Source organism: Pituophis catenifer, unplaced genomic scaffold (genome assembly GCF_029215685.1).
Source record: "Pituophis catenifer annectens isolate HBS135680 unplaced genomic scaffold, rPitCat1.0.hap2 SCAF_14, whole genome shotgun sequence".
NCBI lineage: Eukaryota > Metazoa > Chordata > Lepidosauria > Squamata > Colubridae > Pituophis > Pituophis catenifer.
In genome coordinates, this window is record NW_027256894.1 from 11284946 (window position 1) to 11304991 (window position 20046).

A 20046-nucleotide genomic window follows, 5' to 3' on the forward strand; every position below is an offset into this window, starting at 1 on the left:
TACCGGTAGAACTTATCCACTCACCATGTTTGGCTAGAGACTGATCAACTGTCTGGCAAGGTCTACCAATAATTGAGCCATCCTTCCTAATAGCTTACTTTTCCCACTTCCTGCGATGACCAGTAGATCCGCTGTTTTATCCTTTGCAGGATGCATTGCACTGCATCTCTGGGTTTGATTGTGTAGTTGAGGGTGAGAGGTCAACGCAATGGCAAAAGCAGTGACCCGAACAACAGTTGTGTTTCCCTCCTTGCATTAAATCGATAGCTGCAGGAGGATGTCATTGAATCAACACTACAATTTCTGCTGAGCTGTATCATTCATGCCACTCTTAATTAGCATCCCCATTCCTTGTAAATCCCTCCAGCTGTTTTACAGGAGAGAATTCATTTCTCCTGTTAGCTGATATAATCCTTAGAAACCTCAAAAAAGGTAGCAAAACAAGAGTTTCTTCACGATTACCATCAGGAAACTTAAATTCTGGTAGGCTGTTTTCATATTAGAAGGAAATTAGTGGCACATTTATTTTATATTTTTGTTATTGTGTTTTGATGTTTTATGCACAATTTTGATCTCTGACCATAAACATACATTGATGGAGTATGCTCAGAAAATTGGGTCAGGGATGCTGGGAGGGGAAGGCCAAGCTTTCAAACATAAGTTGTTTGGGTTTTTTTTTATTTATTTGGATCTCTTGTCCTTCGTCTCTTTCTCACTGAGAGAATCTATGGTCTCTTCTCAGGGAGGAACAGCTAACTTGATGTTTGTGCTGAAGAGAAACAATGAGGTAAGTGTTTGTGTTCAGAATTGCCCTTTTTCTTTTGTTTGCAGAACATCTACAACATGTGATCAGCCCCTTTCTTATGCCTAATGAAATATCTCCTCCTTTAATTTTGTTGGTCTTCCAATCTGGAATTTTATTTAATTATTTAATTATTTAATTATTTTATTTTATTTTATTTTATTTTATTTTATTTTATTTTATTTTATTTTATTTTATTTTATTTTATTTTATTTTATTTTATTATTTATTTTATTTTATTTTATTTATTATTTTATTTATTTTTTATGAAAATTTATATAGCCGCCTACTCACTCATGGCGACTCTAGGAGGCTTTTAGAAAATAAAAACACAAAGTAGCAAAAGCACTTAGGACTTATAGAGCGCATCTTCACAGTGCTTTACAGCCTTCTTTAAGCGGTTTACAGTTTATAGTATCAGTGTATTTCCCCCAACAATCTGGGTTCTCATTTTACCGACCTCAGAAGGATGGAAGGCTGAGTCAACCTTAAGCCGGTAGGGATTGAACTCCTAACAGTGAGCAGAGTTAGAATGCGCCACCACGGCTCCTGAAGAAATAAAAATAATAAAATAATAATAAAATAATAACCTCCCCCACCCCCTGACAACAACACACACTCAAATCAGCCATTTAATAGACTTCATCCTACTCTGGGTTGGCAAAACCACATCTTCAGGGCCTTCCAAAAGAGTGTCAAGAGTGGGAGGCAGTCTAATTTCTGAGGGACGGCGTTCCAAAGGGAGGGAGCCACCACGGAGAAGGCCCTTCTTCTGGGTCCCGCCTGATGTGCCTCCTTAGAAGACGGGCCATTGATAAATTTTCTTGCTCTGTTCATTATTAGAATGACTTTGGTTAGTGCCTCGTCTACTTCTTGATAAGCTTTGGGCCAAACCAGCATTGTCCATCTGGGTATCTCCAGTTGGTTGGACCACAATGCCATTATAATGGATGTTGTACTCCCATCCAAAGAGCACCAGTTCGGGACAGTTGGAGAATGTACATGTTGTCTTTGCTGTGATGGGGTAGGAGAAGAGAAAACCCACATAATGCTGAACTGAGTACACAAGTGAATTTCTGAAGTTTTATGATATGATCCTCAGTCCTTGAAGTTCTGAAGAAACACAGAAATTGTCCCTGAAAGTTTAATGCAAAGCTAAGTAGAAAGTAACATTTGTTGCCCAGTGGCTGATGAAAAATCACTTTGGTTAAATAATGCAATCAGTAGTTTTATTTATTATGCGTTCATAACTAAGTGCAGTACAGACATAGAACTTTTTAAAAAGAGTTCAAAAAATGATACAGTGAATGGAAATCTTTATTACAGTCCAAGATCAGTAGATAATAAAAGTCAGTAATATGAAACAGATTACACATATGTACAGAAAGGCACCAATATATATATAATTGATAGGTGCAATTATAATTACATAATATAAAAGAAGAACCCCTTAAATTAAATGGTCCACAACATGTAAATGTGTGTGTGTGTGTGTGTGTGTGTGTGTGTGTGTGTGTGTATATTTCAAAGTAATACAATACAAAAGCATTATAAAATATCCACAGCTCATTGTATTAGTAAATTCAGAACTGAGAGAAAGTCTATATAGTCACACAAGATGTACACATTTAGATTATATAAAATAAACTTACCTTGGAATACTATGCTTTTATGTAACTTTATGCCCCCGCAAAAGCCATACGTCAACCTAAAATCAATATTGTGCCTTGAAAAACCAAGCTATGCAAAATAAGAGGTATAGATTTGCAAGAACAGACAAATGGGAAAGCTGCATTTTCCCCAATGCATCGTTTCCTGAGTATTTATTTTCCTGAATGTGAAGGAATACACAGAATTTTGCTTTCGGGAAATATTTGCTGGTTGCTGGTTACTCTCAAGTAACCAGTGTCATGGGAATGAACATAGTAAATATTTAAGGGCTGGTGTTCCTCCACCACTGTCCATCCTCCCAGCTGCCTGCTGTTAGCTAAATTCTTATATTTGGATTCCTATAAAAAGGCAGGGATCCAGTGGAGCAAATAAGTTAATTAGCTATTGACAGTGTTTTTCTCTCTGCTTCTCTCTCTTTTCCTTCTACAGCAGGTTCTCCAGAGTATCACTCAGCTTCACAGCTTGCTGGGCTTATTACAGGTAAGCGCTGAGAAAGAGGCAGGGAAAATGTCTCTTCTAATGTGATCAAGCTGATGCAGTCTAATATTTCAGCTGAATAAGACACAAGAGATGCAACATCTAAAGCCGGAGCCTCCAACCAGAAGCTTTCAGGGCTGCATATGTTCTCCAGAACCCTTGAGCCCTGAGAAAGTTTTGCTGAATTGCAATCTTGGATGGGGATGCTTTGGCTCAGTGACTAAGACACTGAGCTTGTCGATCAGAAGGTCAGCAGTTCAGCGGTTCGAATCCCTAGTGCCGCATAACGGGGTGAGCTCATGTTACTTGTCCCAGCTTCTGCCAACCTAGCAGTTCGAAAGCATGTAAAAAATACAAGTAGAAAAATAGGGACCACCTTCGGTGGGAAGGGAACAGCGTTCCATGTGCCTTCGGTGTTGAGTTATGCCGGCCACATGACCACGAAGACGTCTTCGGACAGTGCTGGCTCTTCAGCTTTGAAAGGGAGATGAGCACAAGGAACCTTTACCTTTAATCTTGGATGAATCAGACAGGAAACTCATGAAAGACGAGGAAAGAAATTAAATTAACTCTAATTAGTTAATTGAACTTCAAGGAGGCACATGGTATTTTTGGAATGAGGTCCTTCCCATGCTACTCAAAGACTAAGGGTGGTTCTGAATTAAAGGAAGGGAAAAAACAAGTTGCTTGCGTATTATTCAGGTTTCTGGATGCCTGTATATAAATATATCAGCATGCCAACAAAAGGCTTACAAACCTCATTGTGGTATTGGAAACTTAAAATTAACAGTCCAGACAAGTAGTGATCAGTTATCACTGACCTCATGATTCCTCATAAGAAGAGCCATGTCAAAGTCATGGGAAGAGCCCTCATTCCAGGCAGGGTCAATGAAATATAGGAGCTCCTGTAGAGGAAGGAAGGTCTTAATATTGTACTGGAGAAAGATAGCATTGGCACTGAGATTTGTGTTTATGCAGCCTCATACAAAGCTCACAATCAAAGATAGCAATAACATTTAGACTTATATAACACTCTATAGTACTTTACAGCACTCTCAGGGCGGTTTATAGTATCAGCGTATTGTCCCCAACGATCTGGGGTCCTCATTTTACCGATCTCGGAAGGATGGAAGGCTGAGTCAACCTTTGTTCTGATCTAGGCTTCCTTTAAAAGCATGAAGCAGAGTCTCGGTCCCGGCAAAACCCCGTTTATTTACACGACTGTGAATTCCTTTCATTCACAGTCAGCAAGGCCTGGCAAACAGTCTTTCAAAGGAATATTTATCAACACAAACCTTATCTCGCTTGGAAAGCTGCTGGATAACTAGTTTCCAAACCTAGTGTGAGGCAAAACTTGGCACAGAGTCTCTTAGAATCACAAACAGAACTTTCCACTCTTGGAAACAACTGACCAAATGAATTGTTCCCTGCAAAAGCCCCCTCCCTGTTCACCCCTCTTTTATTTCCTATGGGAGGGGCCAAGCACCTCCAAGGTGTGGCTTTACTCCCGAGTCGACCGTGCTTTCTTAATTGTTCTTGTCTTCTGGCAGCTCTGCCAATGCGCACACTGGGAACAGGCTCCAGCTGTTCCTATGCCTCACTGCTGTCTACCTCCCTCTCTGCCTCCGACACAGAGCCCTCGTCTGAACTTTCCCCAGCCCCCAGGACTGACCCATGTTCCTCCCCAATCTCCTTACTGTCCGACTCTGCTGCCAGCTCTGCTGGCCGCCAGCTGGCCACAACAACCTTGAGCCCGTCAGGATTGAACTCCAGACGGTGGGCAGAGTTAGCCTACAATACTGCATTCTTACCACTGTGCCACCAAGTGCCAGCAGTCAAAGATGTAGGTCCCAAATGGTCCCAGCTGTTATGATCTGAAATAGACCCATTGACTTGTATGGTTTGGAATGATTTGCAGTACATCCAATTTGGCAAGGCGTTTAATTTTTTCTGTTTAATTCTGTGGCTCTTCTGTAAAGCCAATGCCTCTCTTATGGGGATTGATTCTCACAGGAATATTCTTCGCAGGAATATTAGCTCTAGTTTTGTGCTGCAAGCAATTAGCCTAATAGAAAGTCTCATCTCCATTTTTGCAGGCTGTTGTTGTGCAACAGGACACCTACATTGAAGACCAGAAGCTGCTGCTCACCGAGAGGGCCTTGAGCCGCATCTCCTTCCGACCCAACTCCTTGATTGAGCAGGAAAAGCAACGCAGCCTGGAGAAACAGCGGCAAGAGCTCGCCAACCTGCAGAAGCAGCAAACCTTGCACCAGGAGGAAAGGAGGAAGAAAGAGAAGGAGTGGGAGGCCAGAGAGAAAGAGCTATCTGAGAGGGAATCTCAGTTGGGCCAGAGGGAAGAGCAGATCCAGAAAGGGCAACACAGTCTGGAGAAGGAGCGGGAAGAGCTGCAGCAGAAGAAAGCAGCCTATCAACTTGATCTGGAACGTCTCCGGACGGCCCAGAAGCAACTGGAGAAAGAAAAGGAGCAACTGAAGAGGGAAATGGAGCAAATATCTCAACCCCAGATGGAACCCAATGTCAAACCGGTAATTGGCTTCTTTTGCACCTGTACGTTTTTCTGGCGTTAAACGAAGGAGGCTGGTGGAAGATCTGAAGTTGCAGAGGTTCTAGATCACTCGTTTTCAGATTATGTTTGTGGACCCTTCTGTTCAACCCATTGAGGTGTCTCCTTCAGAAGATCAGTAATGCTTTTCTTCCACAACAGCATGTGCCGCAGTCCTGATTTTCTTGTGTAGTACACGATCCCAGATAGGAATTCTTAAGTCACTTCTATTCGATTCTGGAAGCCACTTTTTTTTTTTAATCTAAGCGATCTTATCCATGTTGTAATGTTCTCTGATTTTCTCCTTATGTATGTAGAAGCCATAGTACCAGGGGTGAAATGCTCCCGGTTCAGACTGGATCGCACAATCCGGTTGCGATGGCGGCGGGTGGTTCGGAGAACTGGTAGCAAAAATCCCTGCCCCCCCCCATTGCCCAGCTGAGTCGCGCGATCATCAGAGGCTTTTTCTTTTTACTTTTAAAAGCATTTTTTCTACAACCCCTTCGGCAGAAAAAATGCTTTTAAAAGAAAAAAAAAAGCCTCTGACGATCGTGCGGCTCAGCTGGGATTGTCAGAGGCTTCTAAAAGCATTTTTTTCCTGCAACCTCTTCAACCGAAGAGGTTGTAGGGGAAAAAAATGCCTTTAAAAGCCTCTGGCGATCCCAGCTGAGTTGCCTGATCGTCAGAGGCTTTTAAAAGCATTTTTTTCTGCAACCTCTTGAGGTTGTAGAAAAAATGCTTTTAAAAGTAAAAAAAAAAAAAAAGTTGGCCATGCCCACCCAGTCACATTAACCCCCCCAAGCCACACCCACAGAACTGGTAGTAACAAATTTTACATTTCACCACTGCATAGTACCACAACTATTACAGTGGATATCTGCAGGAGAATGTATCTTTTCACTGATAGCATCCTGACCAACCAGATGAAGACTTTCTATTAATATTCAACATTGGTTTGGTTTCCTTGTGGTGTTTTAACCTATGGCTACTATTACTTATTGCTGCTTTTATTGTTTTATTTTTATTTATTTTAACATCGGGTTTTTTAACATGCTTTATAGTGCCAGGGAACGGAGGGTGTTAGAGAATTTAGAATAGAAGAACAGAGTTGGAAGGGACCTTGGAGGTCTTCTAGTCCAACCCCCTGCTTAGGCAGGAAACCCTACACCACTTCAGACAAATGGTTATCCAAAATCTTCTTAAAAACTTCCAGTGTTGGAGCCTTCACAACTTCTGGAGGCAAGTTGTTCCACTGATTAATTGTTCTCACAGTCAGGAAATTTCTCCTTAGTTCTAGGTTGCTTCTCTCCTTGATGAGTTTCCACCCATTGCTTCTTATCCTGCCTTCAGGTGCTTTGGAGAATAGCTTGACTCCCTCTTCTTTGTGGCATTGTACTTTAAACCTGTAATAAATACAAACATGAACAATCAGTTACCGTACCTATTTCTTGTTAATCTTGTGTCTTCCAGAATCCCAACCAACATGCCAAAATGAGCAGAACCCCTTCCCTTCTTCCCACAGAGGACTTGTCTTCTAGACAGTTGTGTTCCTCGTTGCCCAAAGGGCACTTGGATACAGAACTTTCTGCCTCGTCCAAAAGGAACAGTCTCTCAAGGACGAATAAAGAGAAGAGCTCTTTTCATTTGATTGGCACTACAACTTCAGGCCAAACCAACAAGCCAACTGAAGGACCTGGGCAGATACCCAACCGCCTGTTTGGCTTAGCCAAGCCGAAGGAGAAGAAGGAGAAGAAGAAGAAGAGCAAAAGGGATCGGTCCCAGACTTCTGGTAAGCATAGAGTGGGCTTGAGGGCGACCTTTAAAGATCGCTCTCTGAAGTGCACAACTAAGGATGGAAACATCTCTTACCAGATTGCTTGCTTGTGGTCAAGATCTGAGTCTTGTCTGCAGATCAGTAGGCAACAAGAGTAGAATAAGCTTGTGGCCTTCCTCAACCGAAAGAGGGACAGTATAGTTGTAAAGCCAAAGTGATTGAATTAATACTGAGACAAAGATTCAAGTCTACCCTCAGTTAGAAGGTCCTTAGCTCTGTTGCAGTGACTAAATATTTGAGATGGCTCCCACATTGACAAAAACTCAGGTCATTTTGCTGTGATAGCATGTACAACTGAAACTTGATGTTTTTGTGGGTTGTTCTGTTTGTGTAGGAGAAGAAATAGCAGGCCTGGGGGCAGAGTCAAAGGAGGAATCAGCCTAGAGTCTCTATGTCCCCACTAATGGTCTAAGTCCAACCTCTCTTGAATTTCATTAACCCTTATTTAACACCAACACAATGCTGACCATTAATTGACTAAATTCCTGTGCATAGGCATGAGCAATACATCAATTTAATTGGAACGTAGCATGTGGCCCCAATTTCTTTCGATCTCTCCCACCTGGGACTTTGCGCACAGGAATGCCCTTTAAGGGCAGCAATTTTTAGGCATCGCGATTCCAATGAGATCAATGTATTTTGGGGCCGGGGATAGAGATCAATTCATGCAGATCCCACATTTAAATCAAAGAGGTGGGAATATGTAAATAAGTAAACAATCTGTAATTGAGCATTCCAATTCCAGGATAATGTTGGAATAAATTAAATCGGATTTAAGAAAAAGTAGAATGTGGGGTGGAGTGAGCTGAATAGGATGGGTATGCAAGACATGATATCAGATAGAGGGAGGTTAGCCTAAGTCCTACTCAGAGTAGTCCAGACAAATAAGAATTCTTACCCTCCCCTGAACTACAGTTATCTAACTTGCAAGTTGGAAGGAGTAAAATTTGACAATAGTAGAGATAATGCCATCCAGAGGTGATATTCAGCCGGTTTGGACTGGTTCAGGGGAACAGGTAGTGGAGATTGTGAGTGGGCCCGCCGCCTACCCGCCGCGGTGGCTCTATGCCATCCTATTTAAGCATGTTTTTGAGGCCAGGCGCATGCGCGGAAGGCGAACTGGTGGTAACAAAATGTGAAACCCACCGCTGATGCCATCCCATGTTGGTTTTCCTTTTGAATGTATCAGTGGTGAGTTGCTCCTGGTTCTGTCCGGTTCTTGAGAACTGGTAGTAAAAGCGGTGGGAGGTTCCGCCCACCCACCCTGATGTCATTCTTGGAGATCTGTGCATGCACAGAAGCACACGTGCGTGAGCAAAGCAAGCGCGCACGCACTCCCGTTGTGAACTGGTAGTAAAGTAGAACCCACCCCTGGAATGTATACTTTGTATTGTGACCCAGGCCCAAGTAGTTAGTATTAAATACAAACAGTTCGAAAACAAACAGACTTTATTAGAACAGCTGAGAATTAATTCATTCTCAGCGTAGTCCAAACTAAATTAAAGCAAATTCTTCGAAACACCATTTCTCAGTTTAACACTGACCTTGGGATAATTAGGCAAACTGCCAAAGGCTTTTCTTGGCAAAAGTTCAAAAGCAGAAGACGCCGACAAAAAATGAATACAGTGAAACAAGAAGCAATTCTCTCAACGTTGTTTTCTGGCAAAGAGGCCCAGAGCCGTTGCTGGTCTTTTAAGCCTTATGGGAGGGGCCAATCATCTCTTGGCCCTACTCCTGAGTCGTCCTCTCTGCTTTATGTGCTCCTGCCTTCTCGCAGCTCTTTTCATACGTGCACTAGGAACAGGCTCCTCCTGTTCCTCTGCCTCTCTACTGTCAGCCTCTCTACTATCAGCCTCTGGAGGCTCCGAAGTCTGCACATCACTTCTCGATGGCCCTGGCCCCATCTCTGCCTCTGACGCAAAGCCCTCATCCGGGCCTTCGCCAGCCTCCAGGACTGGCCCATGTTCTTCCTCAGCCTCATCGCTGTCTGACTCCGCTGCCAGCTCTGCAGGCTGCTGGCGGACCACAACACTTTGAAGGGTGATCCCAGTGTGCTAATAGAAGCATGAATTTAAAAGGAAAAATAATCTTTGGTTCTAATATGAAGTGAAAGCTTTTGCTGATGCATTTACATTTTTTTCCTTATATCAAAAAGAAGGAAAGTCTGCTGACTGTGGCAATATGCAAAAACGTTTAACTGATTGACCTTGCAATGGACAGCTGTGCAGGATTTGCCAAGGGAAGTGATGGCTAACCTTTTCCAGACTGAGTGGCCAAAGTGCGCACAAATCCCCAAAATGCAATGAACGCGTGGCCCCCACCGCATGCGCCCAGTCCCCCATGCACGTGCCCCATCTGCATGCACACATGTCCTCCCCACACACGCCCCACGCATGTGCAACAGAGAACCAAAGACCAGCTGGCTGGCCGGAGGCGTGCGCGCATGTGCAACAGAGTTGAACAGCTCATTGTTCTGTCCCCGTACCACACATGCACCTCCACAGACGGCCCGGAGTTAATAAGCCACACGACAAAACTCTTTGAAGATAAAGCTGGCAGCAACCCAGTGGCTAGCTGCCAATTCAGACTTTACTCACACAAAGATTAGACTGCACGCATTCCGATAAAACAGGCAGAGTTTCAACAATACAAGGATTAATCCAAATGCAGTCCGATAAAGCAGGCAAAGTCCAGTAACGCAGAGATCATGGATTATTTCCAGTTTTTGCTCGTCACAAACTGAACCGGCCACCAAACCCACATTTATACCCTGTGGGGTGTGGTCCAGTGACTCAGCTAATCTCTGGCACGCCTTCCCCTCTGCTGTGCATGCTTCTCCCTGTGCCTCTGCCGAGGGTCCAGTCAGCACTTATCTTCTTTGTTGCTGTCCACCTGTGGCTGCAGGGACGTGCTTGGCTCTGAGCCTATCTTTTGGCCTTCAGTGTCCTCTGGAGGCATTTCCAGAGAGGAGGATCCTGGAGAGGGAGGCCTTGCCAACTCCTCTCCTTCACTCTCAGAGTCTGCATCTGTCGATAGCCCAGGCTCAGGCAATGGAGCCACAACATTCATGTGCCATCAGAGAGGGCACTGCGTGCCACCTCTCGCACGCATGCCAGAGATGTGCCATCACGGGCCTAGGGTGAAGGATCATTTCAGATGTAGGGATTCTTCCCAGCCAACCTCCATAAGGGCGGTGACATGGAGATAGATAATTATGGATTTATTGTATCTCTTGTGTTTATCAGTCTACTTGGTCTTTGTCTATGGAAATGCTAATCTCTATGGCTTTGTTCCAGAGAACCACAATCCCTTAGAACTCTTCCTTTCTGATTAGGCTTCTGGTAGGATGCAGTTGGTTGCTCAAGTGTACAGCAGTGCATAAGGAAGCCAGGAAATAAAGCAGTCTCTGATGTCTGTTTCTTGTCAGGGTTCCGGATGCCCCAATTAAATCATGAGCCTTGAGCCAAACTTCAAAAGAAATCTAGTTATTTATTAGGAGCTTCATGTCGGCGTGTTCCCAAGTGAAGCCAACTCTGATCCCATGTAATTTACGCCCCAATCATGACCCTGTTTCCCCCCTCCCCACAAGGTGTGTCATCAATCACATTCGCCAACGGAGCAATTTCTCAGGTTGTAGAGATGCTCCCCTCCAGCCGCTGTGGGTAACCCTGGGAGACAGCCTTGAGAGAGAGATGTCTGGAATGTACGTCTGTCTTTGGCTGCAGTGCTGCTTCGTCAGTTTCCCATCCCCCTTGCCTATGGCAACTCGAGAGCAGGCCAGGGATGCTTTCCGAGTTGACATTGATATTATTTTGATTTCTTTTTCCCCCCCTAGATGCTCACTCTCCAGAAGGAGCACCAGAAAGCGAGGAGATCTTTTGCTGATCCCATGTCTTGTCTCCAGCCAGGCCTTTTCCAGATCTGCCCTACACTGAGAGGCCAAAGAATCGAACAACTATTCTTTATTCTAGACATTGAACTATGTTGGGCTTTATCACCTTTCTCTCCTACACAATCCACTGTCCATTCCCACTTCTGGATCTTCTTGAATACGTCGCATCTGAAAACATGTCCACAAGGGCAGGAGGAGGAAGAGGAGGAGCAACCACATGGAAGAACTGTGGATACGGCCAAATTGGGCAGGCTCAGTTTGGGTTCAATGTGATCTGAAGAGCTCTGATTCTCTGTTGCAATGCTAGCTCGTGACTTGCTAGGCAGATATTCCTTTCTTTCCTTTTCATCTTGAACAACAGGGATTTTGTGAACAAGGGCAACAAACCTCACCTTCTCTTAGGAAACCACCACCAAAATCAAAAACCTTCTATAGTTTGGGGGGGGGGGAAGATGTGACTCTTTACCCAGTGTTTCTACACTAGTCTATATAGATGTAATGTATACCCATGTCTATACATACTTAACTCAATATAGAGATATATACACACACACACAAATAAATGTAGCTCCATATCCTTTGGATATGCCGTATGTCTGTACAGAAAAACTAAGGAACTTTTAGACCTATCCTAATGGGGTTGGCAGATACCTGAGTGTAACTGTTCAGGGATTGATTGGGTCAAGGGCTACACAGGGCTTAGTTTGAGTTGCAAAATTGGCCTGCATCAAGATCATAGGGACTGTTTTGAAGTGGAAGGGCCCCTTAAAGCAAGATTCCTGGGAAATGGTTGAAGCATATTACCAAGAGGCAGAAAAAGAAAGAAAAGAAAAGAAATATAAAATGGATTGGATTGGAACCAACGCGTGGTTGGAGATTGGAGAGGTGAAACGGGGCCGTTGTCGGAAATTAGAAAAACCTGCTCTAAGAGTCATCTCAGAAGAGTTAACAAAGGAAAAACTGAAATCGCCTTGAATTTCCATGGAATTGTGAGGTACATCCTAACTGCCTCTATGGGATCTGTCTACCTAGGAAGAAGCAACACCCATTGAGTTGGCGATGCAGTTGAAGAATCTGAAGAAGATACAGACTCAAACTGAATTCGTTGTTCCTGTTTCCCCGGCTTCTCCTCCCAAACACTCCTGTACACATTTTCTCCCGATGTCATTGTATCGTCTCGCTAGAAACTATGTTGAGGAAGTGGGTGACTGTAATCAGGGTGAAAGAGTTGTGATAGGAGAAGTACAATTATATTGGCTGGGTAGAATTTTTTTCACATGGATTAAAGAGACACACACACCTCCATACCCTTGAACGTAACTTTCCAGATTGGATAGATTCGTTGCTTTAAGAACGGTAGAATTCCCATCTCAACTATCATCTTTTTGGGGTGAGGACAAACTATCATTTTTGAGGTGGCGATTGCCAGGAGTTGAAAAATGTATGTAAATATACAGACACCCCAAATCTATTTGCTGCAAACCTACTCCTCCCAATTGCTCCTTTATTAAGACTGGCTTTAATTCATGGGTAGAGAAAAAATGATCTCTTCTTGATTTATCCAAGGGCAACCACCAGGCCTTCATCCACAATCAACACATAAAATGTATATTTGGGTTTTTTTGCATATGTGAATAGTCATCAATCGGTTTCAGAAAATAAGTCCTCTGAATTTGGTCTCCTCGGCATGGAATGTAAGGAAGTGCTTTGCTTCTGTTTCCCCACCTGCAAATGGATATTATTGGTCTCCTCATCTGCTAGATGGGGAATGTCTCTCTCGTAGGCCTCCTCTCCACGCAGTTTCGTTTAGAAAAGCATGTGGATGCTTTGCTCCAGGCAAAGGGAGCAGGGGAGAAAATGGATCATTTCCCTTGAATCATTCATACCAACGGTAGATGCCATTGTCAAGCCTTCCTTCCTTCCTTCCTTCCTTCCTTCCTTCCTTCCTTCCTTCCTTCCTTCCTTCCTTCCTTCCTTCCTTTCCTCCCAAGTCTAACCCTGTAGGATCATCTGGCCCATTTTAGTGCATAGTAGGGAGTTCTATCCTGGCCGAGGAATTTAAATTTAATCTCCTCTCCTTCTCCTCTCACATTAAGTGACAAACGGCAAGGAATTCTGGCGTGGTGAGAAAGGAGAAATTGGAAGAACCAATAAGCAGCTCCGTTTGATGATTTGGGATGAGTACAGAAGGACATCCTTGCGCTGCAAACCCACTCTCCCCATGTCGCCCAGAGATTATCCCGATAGGCTGAGCGAATAGCCAAGAAATCTGTTTAGCTTTAAAGCTTGGGGGGGGGACCATTTTTAGTTATCCCACTCCTTCAAAGAAGGTTTTGCACTATTGTTCCACCCTCGTGTTCTCTCTCTTAGAACATCTCCAGAGCCATTTTCACACATCGCCCAATATTTGGAAAAACCAGGAGAAAAAGGAGGAGAAAAAAAAAACTTTTAATGACTGTGCCTTTAAATATGTAGATGATCCCTGGGGACCTGGCTGAATCTGATGTTCTCTAAAAAGAAATTCACGCTGTCCAAAAACAAAGCCAGAGGCAGCTAGAAGAATTTTATTTGTTATATTTTTTTTTTAATTTTTATTACCACAATTGTTATATGTGATATTTGTTCTCAGTTGCAAGCTGGGCTTGCGTTGGAAAAATATATATATATCTTTCTGTTTGTTTGAAAGAAGTCTGGATTTTTAAAAATGACAAAATGTTTACTTGGGATTGTCTGTTTTTGCTTTATTTTTAAGCTGGGCTTATGAAGCCCAAAGAATGTTTGTGTGTGTGTGTGTGTGTGTGTGTGTGTGTGTGTGTGTGTGTGTGTGTGTGTGTTAGGGTGTATCCGTGCTTCTTCTTTTTTGTTGTTGTTGTTACTACTTATGTAAATATATCATGGGATTATTGATGTGCTATTGAATAAAACCAGCATTAAATGCTATCAACCACTGCTAGGAAAGAACCTCTAACGCTCAGCATCTCTTGGCCAAAGGAAACTTAAGATGCTAAGACGGGTGGCTGACTCTTTGCAGAAAAACAAAATTGGAGTCAGTTCACACCGTGTGAATGCTTACTCCACTGTCATGGGTGCTAAAGAGGAATGGCAGGTTTTGAAAAAAAAAGCACTTCATAACTGCCAAGGAAAATCTCTGTTGCACCAAACACTCTTGAGTTTGACGAATCTACTTCTTCCTGCAATGGAATTCAATCTTAAGTTTTGAAGAGAGTTTAGTTTAATTTAATCTTGCGTTCTTCCTCTCTGCAATGCACCATGTGAGCGCAGAGAGACGCAAGATGGAGGAAAGAGGAAAAAAAGACGCCAGTGGATGCCGAAAGCTCTTAGCCAAAATCTCCGCTGCCATTCTTCCTTTTTCGTCACAGAGAGACCACGTATAACCCGATCGAGATGGATTTATGTATTTCAAGGAAATCTGTGGGTATTATGAGTTCTTTATATCTTGTTCATTTCCTGTCCGGCTAGATTACAGTTGGTTACTGTGATTAGTTCTTTTTTTTTTTTGGCAAGGATTGTGTGCCCTAGCATCACAAATTATATGACAATGCATTGCTCTCACTTGAGTTCCTCCCGCTTCTTCCCATAGGCTTTTGAGAAGGTACCAAGTTGCGTGTTTCCTATTGAAATATATCTCGAAAAGGAAAAAGAAAAACCTTTAAAAATAAAAAAAAAAAAGTACATCAGTGGAGAATCAAAAGGAAAAAAAACTGTTATATATTCATTTGTAATTATGTAAAAAATATAAGTTAGGTTTATGATTGTAAATTTTTAATTTCCCATGCTGTAATTTGCAAAAATGAAAAAAAAAAAAGATTTTTCATAATCTTTTATTTATCTACCTTTCTTGCTACGGAAAAACAACTCTTGTAAAAAGTTAAATTTCCCTACCCCTTTAAAATAAATGTTGATTCTAAGTCAGATGAGTTTTTGGTTACTGGCCTCTGTATCTCTGTGTCTCTCTGTGTGTTGTTTTCTCACCCTTCGTTTTCAGATTGAAACTGTTGGATTAAAAAAAACCAAACCCAAGGAATAAGATGCTTTATTTCGTACACAGAACAGAAGAAGGAAGCCCTGTGTGGTGACAGGAGAAATGTAAATATGTTTTTGTGCTGCACTGAATAGAGATGTAATCCCTCCCCACCCCCCAAAAAATTGAATTGAATTGAAAGAAAAGAGAATCTAAGAGGTTGAGGGGTAGGGGAGTCAGTACCTTTGGGAAATACTGAAATATAGATAGTTGGTTTAGAATAGGAATAGGAATAGGAATAGGAATAGGAATAGGAATAGGAATAGGACTGGAAAGGGAAGGGAAGGGAAGGGAAGGGAAGGGAAGGGAAGGGAAGGGAAGGGAAGGGAATGGAATGGAATAGAATAGAATAGAATAGAATAGAATAGAATAGAATAGAATAGAATAGAATAGAATAGAATAGAATAGAATAGAATAGAATAATAGAATTCTTTATTGGCCAAGTGTGATTGGACACACAAGGAATTTGTTTTTGGTGATACATTTGTCAAGAATCATAAGGTACAACACTTAATGATAGCCATAGGGTACAAATAAGCAATCAAATCATACTAGGAAACAATATAAATCGTAAGAATACAAGCAACAAGTTGCAGTCATACAGTCATAAGTGGGAGGAGATGGATGATAGGAACGATGAGAAGATTAATAGTAATGCAGATTTAGTGAATAGTTTTGACAGTGTTGAGGGAATTATTTGTTTAGCAGAGTGATGGCGTTCGGGAAAAAACTGTCCTTGTGTCTAGTTGTTCTGGTGTGCAGTGCTCTATAGCGTCGTTTTGAGGGTAGGAGTTGAAACAATTTATGTCCAGGGTGCGAGGGGTCTGTAGATATTTTTACAGCCCTCTTTTTGACTCATGCAGTATACAGGTCCTCAATGGAAGGCAGGTTAGCTGTCCCTCCCAACAGATGTAAATAAATGGATACTTCTTCCAATATCTATTCCATTCTCCATGTTTTAAAGGAGCAAGAACAACCTCTCTACTCACTCAAGGAAATTAGACAAGTCTATAAAGAAGAACTTGGGGGGCAGGGGGAAGTCACTCTGGAGAAAGAAATGTTTTCTAGCTTTCAGAGTTACACCACACAGCTAATCCTTGGGAATTCTATAATGACAATAAATTGTCTTATGTAATCTGTTTTCACCTTGTTCCGTAACTTTGTTACAGAGTAAAAGCTGCAGCCTGTGAACACTTTTCTTAACATCAGAGAACATTTAGGAGAAAATATTGAGATGAGTCATCTATTTTCCCCACCCGACTTGCCTAGAATGTTTCTCTTTCTCCCCCATCTCTGGCATTGAATCAGAAAGAGGTGAGGGATTTTCCTTGCTTTTTACATATAGATAAAATAATCTGTAAAATTAAAATGTAAAAAGGAACAGAGTGGTTCAGTGGCTAAGACGCTGAGCTTGTTGATCAAAAGGTTGGCAATTCAGCAGTTCGAATCTCTAATGCTGTGTAAAGGGGTGAGCTCCCGTTACTTGTCCCAGCTTCTGCCAACCTAGCAGTTCGAAAGCACGTGAAAAATGCAAGTAGAAAAATAGGGACCATCTTTGGTGGGAAGGTAACAGAGTTCCATGCGCCTTTGGCGTTGAGTCATTCTGGCCACATGACCATGGAGGCGTCTTCGGACAGCGCTGGCTCTTTGGCTTTGAAACGGAGATGAGCACCACCCCCTAGAGTTGGGAACGATTAAACATATGTGCAAGGGGGAACATTTACCTTTTAAAATAATCTGTGTCACAATGTCTTCCTTCCATCCAGGGGAGCTATTCAGCAGGTCCTGATAGGTTCTGGAAAACCGGTAACGGACATTTTGAGTAGTTCGGAGAACTGGCAAATACCACCTCTGGCTGGCCACAGAGTGGGGAGGGAATGGGGTTTTTGCAGTATCCTTCCCCTGGAGTGGGGTGGGAATGGAGAATTTGTGGTATCTTTCCCCTGCCACGCCCACCAAGCCACACCACGCCCCACCAAGCCACACCCACAGAACCAGTAGTAAAAATATTTGGATTGAAACCACTGTGTTACCTAAATTGCTATTGAAGAAATACAACCAAGCTCAGAGAGCACCAAGGACCTTGCGTTCCAACCCTGAGCTATAAATATTCTCTTCTATCACTATCATTTTTTTTCTCCAGGATGGGAACATTTTGAGACTAGCCTATAATTGGACAAGGGAGGTTTCTTCCTAGCCTGAGTAAGATCTGGTTATTGCCTCCTTCAGCCAGGAGTGGAGAAGAAAACACTTATCATCAATCATGTTGGCTGCCTATCTCCATATTGCACAGAGCCAGCAGTATTATTCACAAAAAAAAAAAAAAAAAGAAAAAGAAAATTTCCCAAGGGCATTGAAGGAACCCTCCAGAAAGTTCAGGCACCCAGATTGGATTATTTTAGGGGTCCTTGATGCTTGCTGAATTTTGGTTGTTTTCTTGTAGATGTTTCATGACCCAAACTAGGTAACATCTTCTGCGCTAAATGTCTATGGAGAATCTCGGTCATCCAGGTCATGGCTGTCCCAAAGGTGCTTTTTTCTTTTTTTATAAGTTTTTTTATTTTTTTTTTCTCATAAAACATATATAAATGTACAATCTCTTTAACCGTTCTTATTACACATAACCTGTTTCCCCGAAAATAAGACATCCCCTAATAATAAGCCCAATCGGACTTTTGAGCGCATGCACTAAAATAAGCCCTCCCCTTCAAAATAAGCCCTCCCTGAAAATATTTAACCACATACGCAGCCGGTCCCTGTCATTTCCTCTGGTTAGAGTTAGGGAGACAGAGCTGGAAATCAGGTAAGACAGCAAGAGGAGCCCCGTCTTGCTCCACGCACCCCAAAATAATAAGAGCTCTCCGAAAATAAGGCCAAGCGCTTATTTCGAGGTTCAAAAAAATATAAGGCAGGGTCTTATTTTCGGGGAAGACGATATTATCTTTGGATTTCCATATTGGTTCATTCTTCATCCTAAAACTTTAAAATACATTCGGAGTTGCTCTTTTACCATTCCGTATCTCTCTTCTTCCATGACAACCCTTCCTCTCCTTCTCCCCTCTTTCCCTTCCCTCCCTTCTTCTATTCTTTTCCACTTTCTTCTTTCCTCCTCTCCTTCCCCTTCCCCCACTCCTCCCCTCTTCCTCTTTCTAACCCTCTCTCCTACTCTTATTTCCCCTCCCTTTCTTCCTCTCCTTTTTCCTTTCTTCTCTCTCTCTCTCTCTCTTTTCCACCCTTCTCCTCTCTCCTTCCTACCTGTCCCTCTACTTCTCTCTCTCTCCCTTCCCTCTCCGTTGTTGTGTCCATTTTCAATTCAATATATTTGTCAAGATGGTATTGGAGCAACCCCGATCTTACATTTACCCACATTTTCCTTTCAATTTCTTTTCTATTTTGCTGGTTAGACATATATCATCCTTAACGTACATTTATATAGTACCTCTTTTTTCAAGTGAAAAGCAAAGGTGCTTTTTCATGAGGCGACTGGACTTTCTGGTTTTTCCTTTGAAGACATTTCGCTACTCATCCAAGAAGCTTCATCAGCTCTGACTTTCCCCACCATCCAGTCAGAGCTGAAGAAGCTTCTTGGATGAGAAGCGAAATGTCTGGAAGGAAAAACAAAGGATATCCAGTTGCCTCTTGAAAAGGCATCTTTGGGACATCCTTAGTACTTATTTGGGTAATGCAACATCTGTAAGAAAACAGTCAAGCTCAGAGAGCACCAAGAATCCCCTCATCTCAACCCCCGAGCTACAAATATTCTCCTTTATTGAATTGTTTCCATTGGTTCTCAGCTCTGCAGAGAGCTACGTACTTGGCCTTTGATGTGTAAAACAGAGTAGTTTGTTTGTGAGAGACATAAAGAGGCATCACTCTAAAGGGACCCGGTAAGCCCACGACATGTCAAAAACACAAACCATGAAAAAGTGATTTATGAACACATTGCCAGCTATCTAGCAAGGAAAGCTGTTTTTAACAGCGTGTGAAATAGTCACCAGACAGTAGTTGTCTCCCACTGCTTTCCCAAGGCCGTCAATCCCTGGCTTTTCTTCTTTAAACAGAGATTACTGAAAGGGAGAAAATGAGCATGAAAAATACCATTCTGTTCCCAGCTTTTCCACATCATTCTTTTACAGCCTGTCTAGTCAGACCTTGGGAAGTTTGCAGTTTTAAATCAGAATCGTGTGAATCGATGCATTTCCACCCTTATCATTTATTCTCAGCGGTGCCTGTTCTTTCATTATTCCCCCCCACCCCCACCCCCGTTTTCTACAGTTAATGAGACTCCAACTTAGATGGGAGGCTTCAAAGATAATAGCAGTGACTGTGAGAGGGATCTTAGAGTCTTAGTGGACAACCAGCTAAATATGAGCTAGCTGTGTGCAGCGACAACCAAAAAAGCCAATGCAATCCTAAATTGCATTAACAGAGGGATACAATCAAGATCAAGTGAGGTACTAATACCACTCTATAAAGCCTTCGTAAGACCACACCTAGAGTACTGCATCCAGTTTTGGTCACCACTCTATAAAAAAGATGTTGAGGTTCTAGAGAAGAGAAATGGAGTGACCCAAGTCTTTTAGTTCTGCAGCTGTTCTAATGTGAAACCAAGATTGAAGGATGGCTTCTATTAACTGGGTTTTATTGCTGGGTCATTTCTGACTAACAAGTTTCTTTAGTCGGCTCCATAGATTTTCTTTCTTTTCTTTTTAATTTTCAAAAACCTTTATTAAAATTTAAAATATTAAAATACTAATACAAATAC

General features: G+C 42.4%; 1 protein-coding gene across 2 annotated transcripts in view; it reads left to right on the forward strand.

Moving 5' to 3' along the window:
* The window catches only part of AKAP13 (A-kinase anchoring protein 13), a 276145-nt gene extending 261007 nt beyond the window's left edge, over positions 1–15138 (forward strand). For both annotated transcript variants that reach the window (XM_070953603.1, XM_070953604.1), the window contains 5 exons: positions 743–787; positions 2903–2953; positions 5047–5496; positions 6984–7302; positions 11183–15138. In XM_070953603.1, coding sequence (XP_070809704.1) covers positions 743–787; positions 2903–2953; positions 5047–5496; positions 6984–7302; positions 11183–11232 — 915 coding nt within the window. In that variant the 3' untranslated portion in view covers positions 11233–15138. The remainder of the gene's footprint in view (positions 1–742; positions 788–2902; positions 2954–5046; positions 5497–6983; positions 7303–11182) is intronic.
* Positions 15139–20046: the final 4908 nt, after the last annotated feature.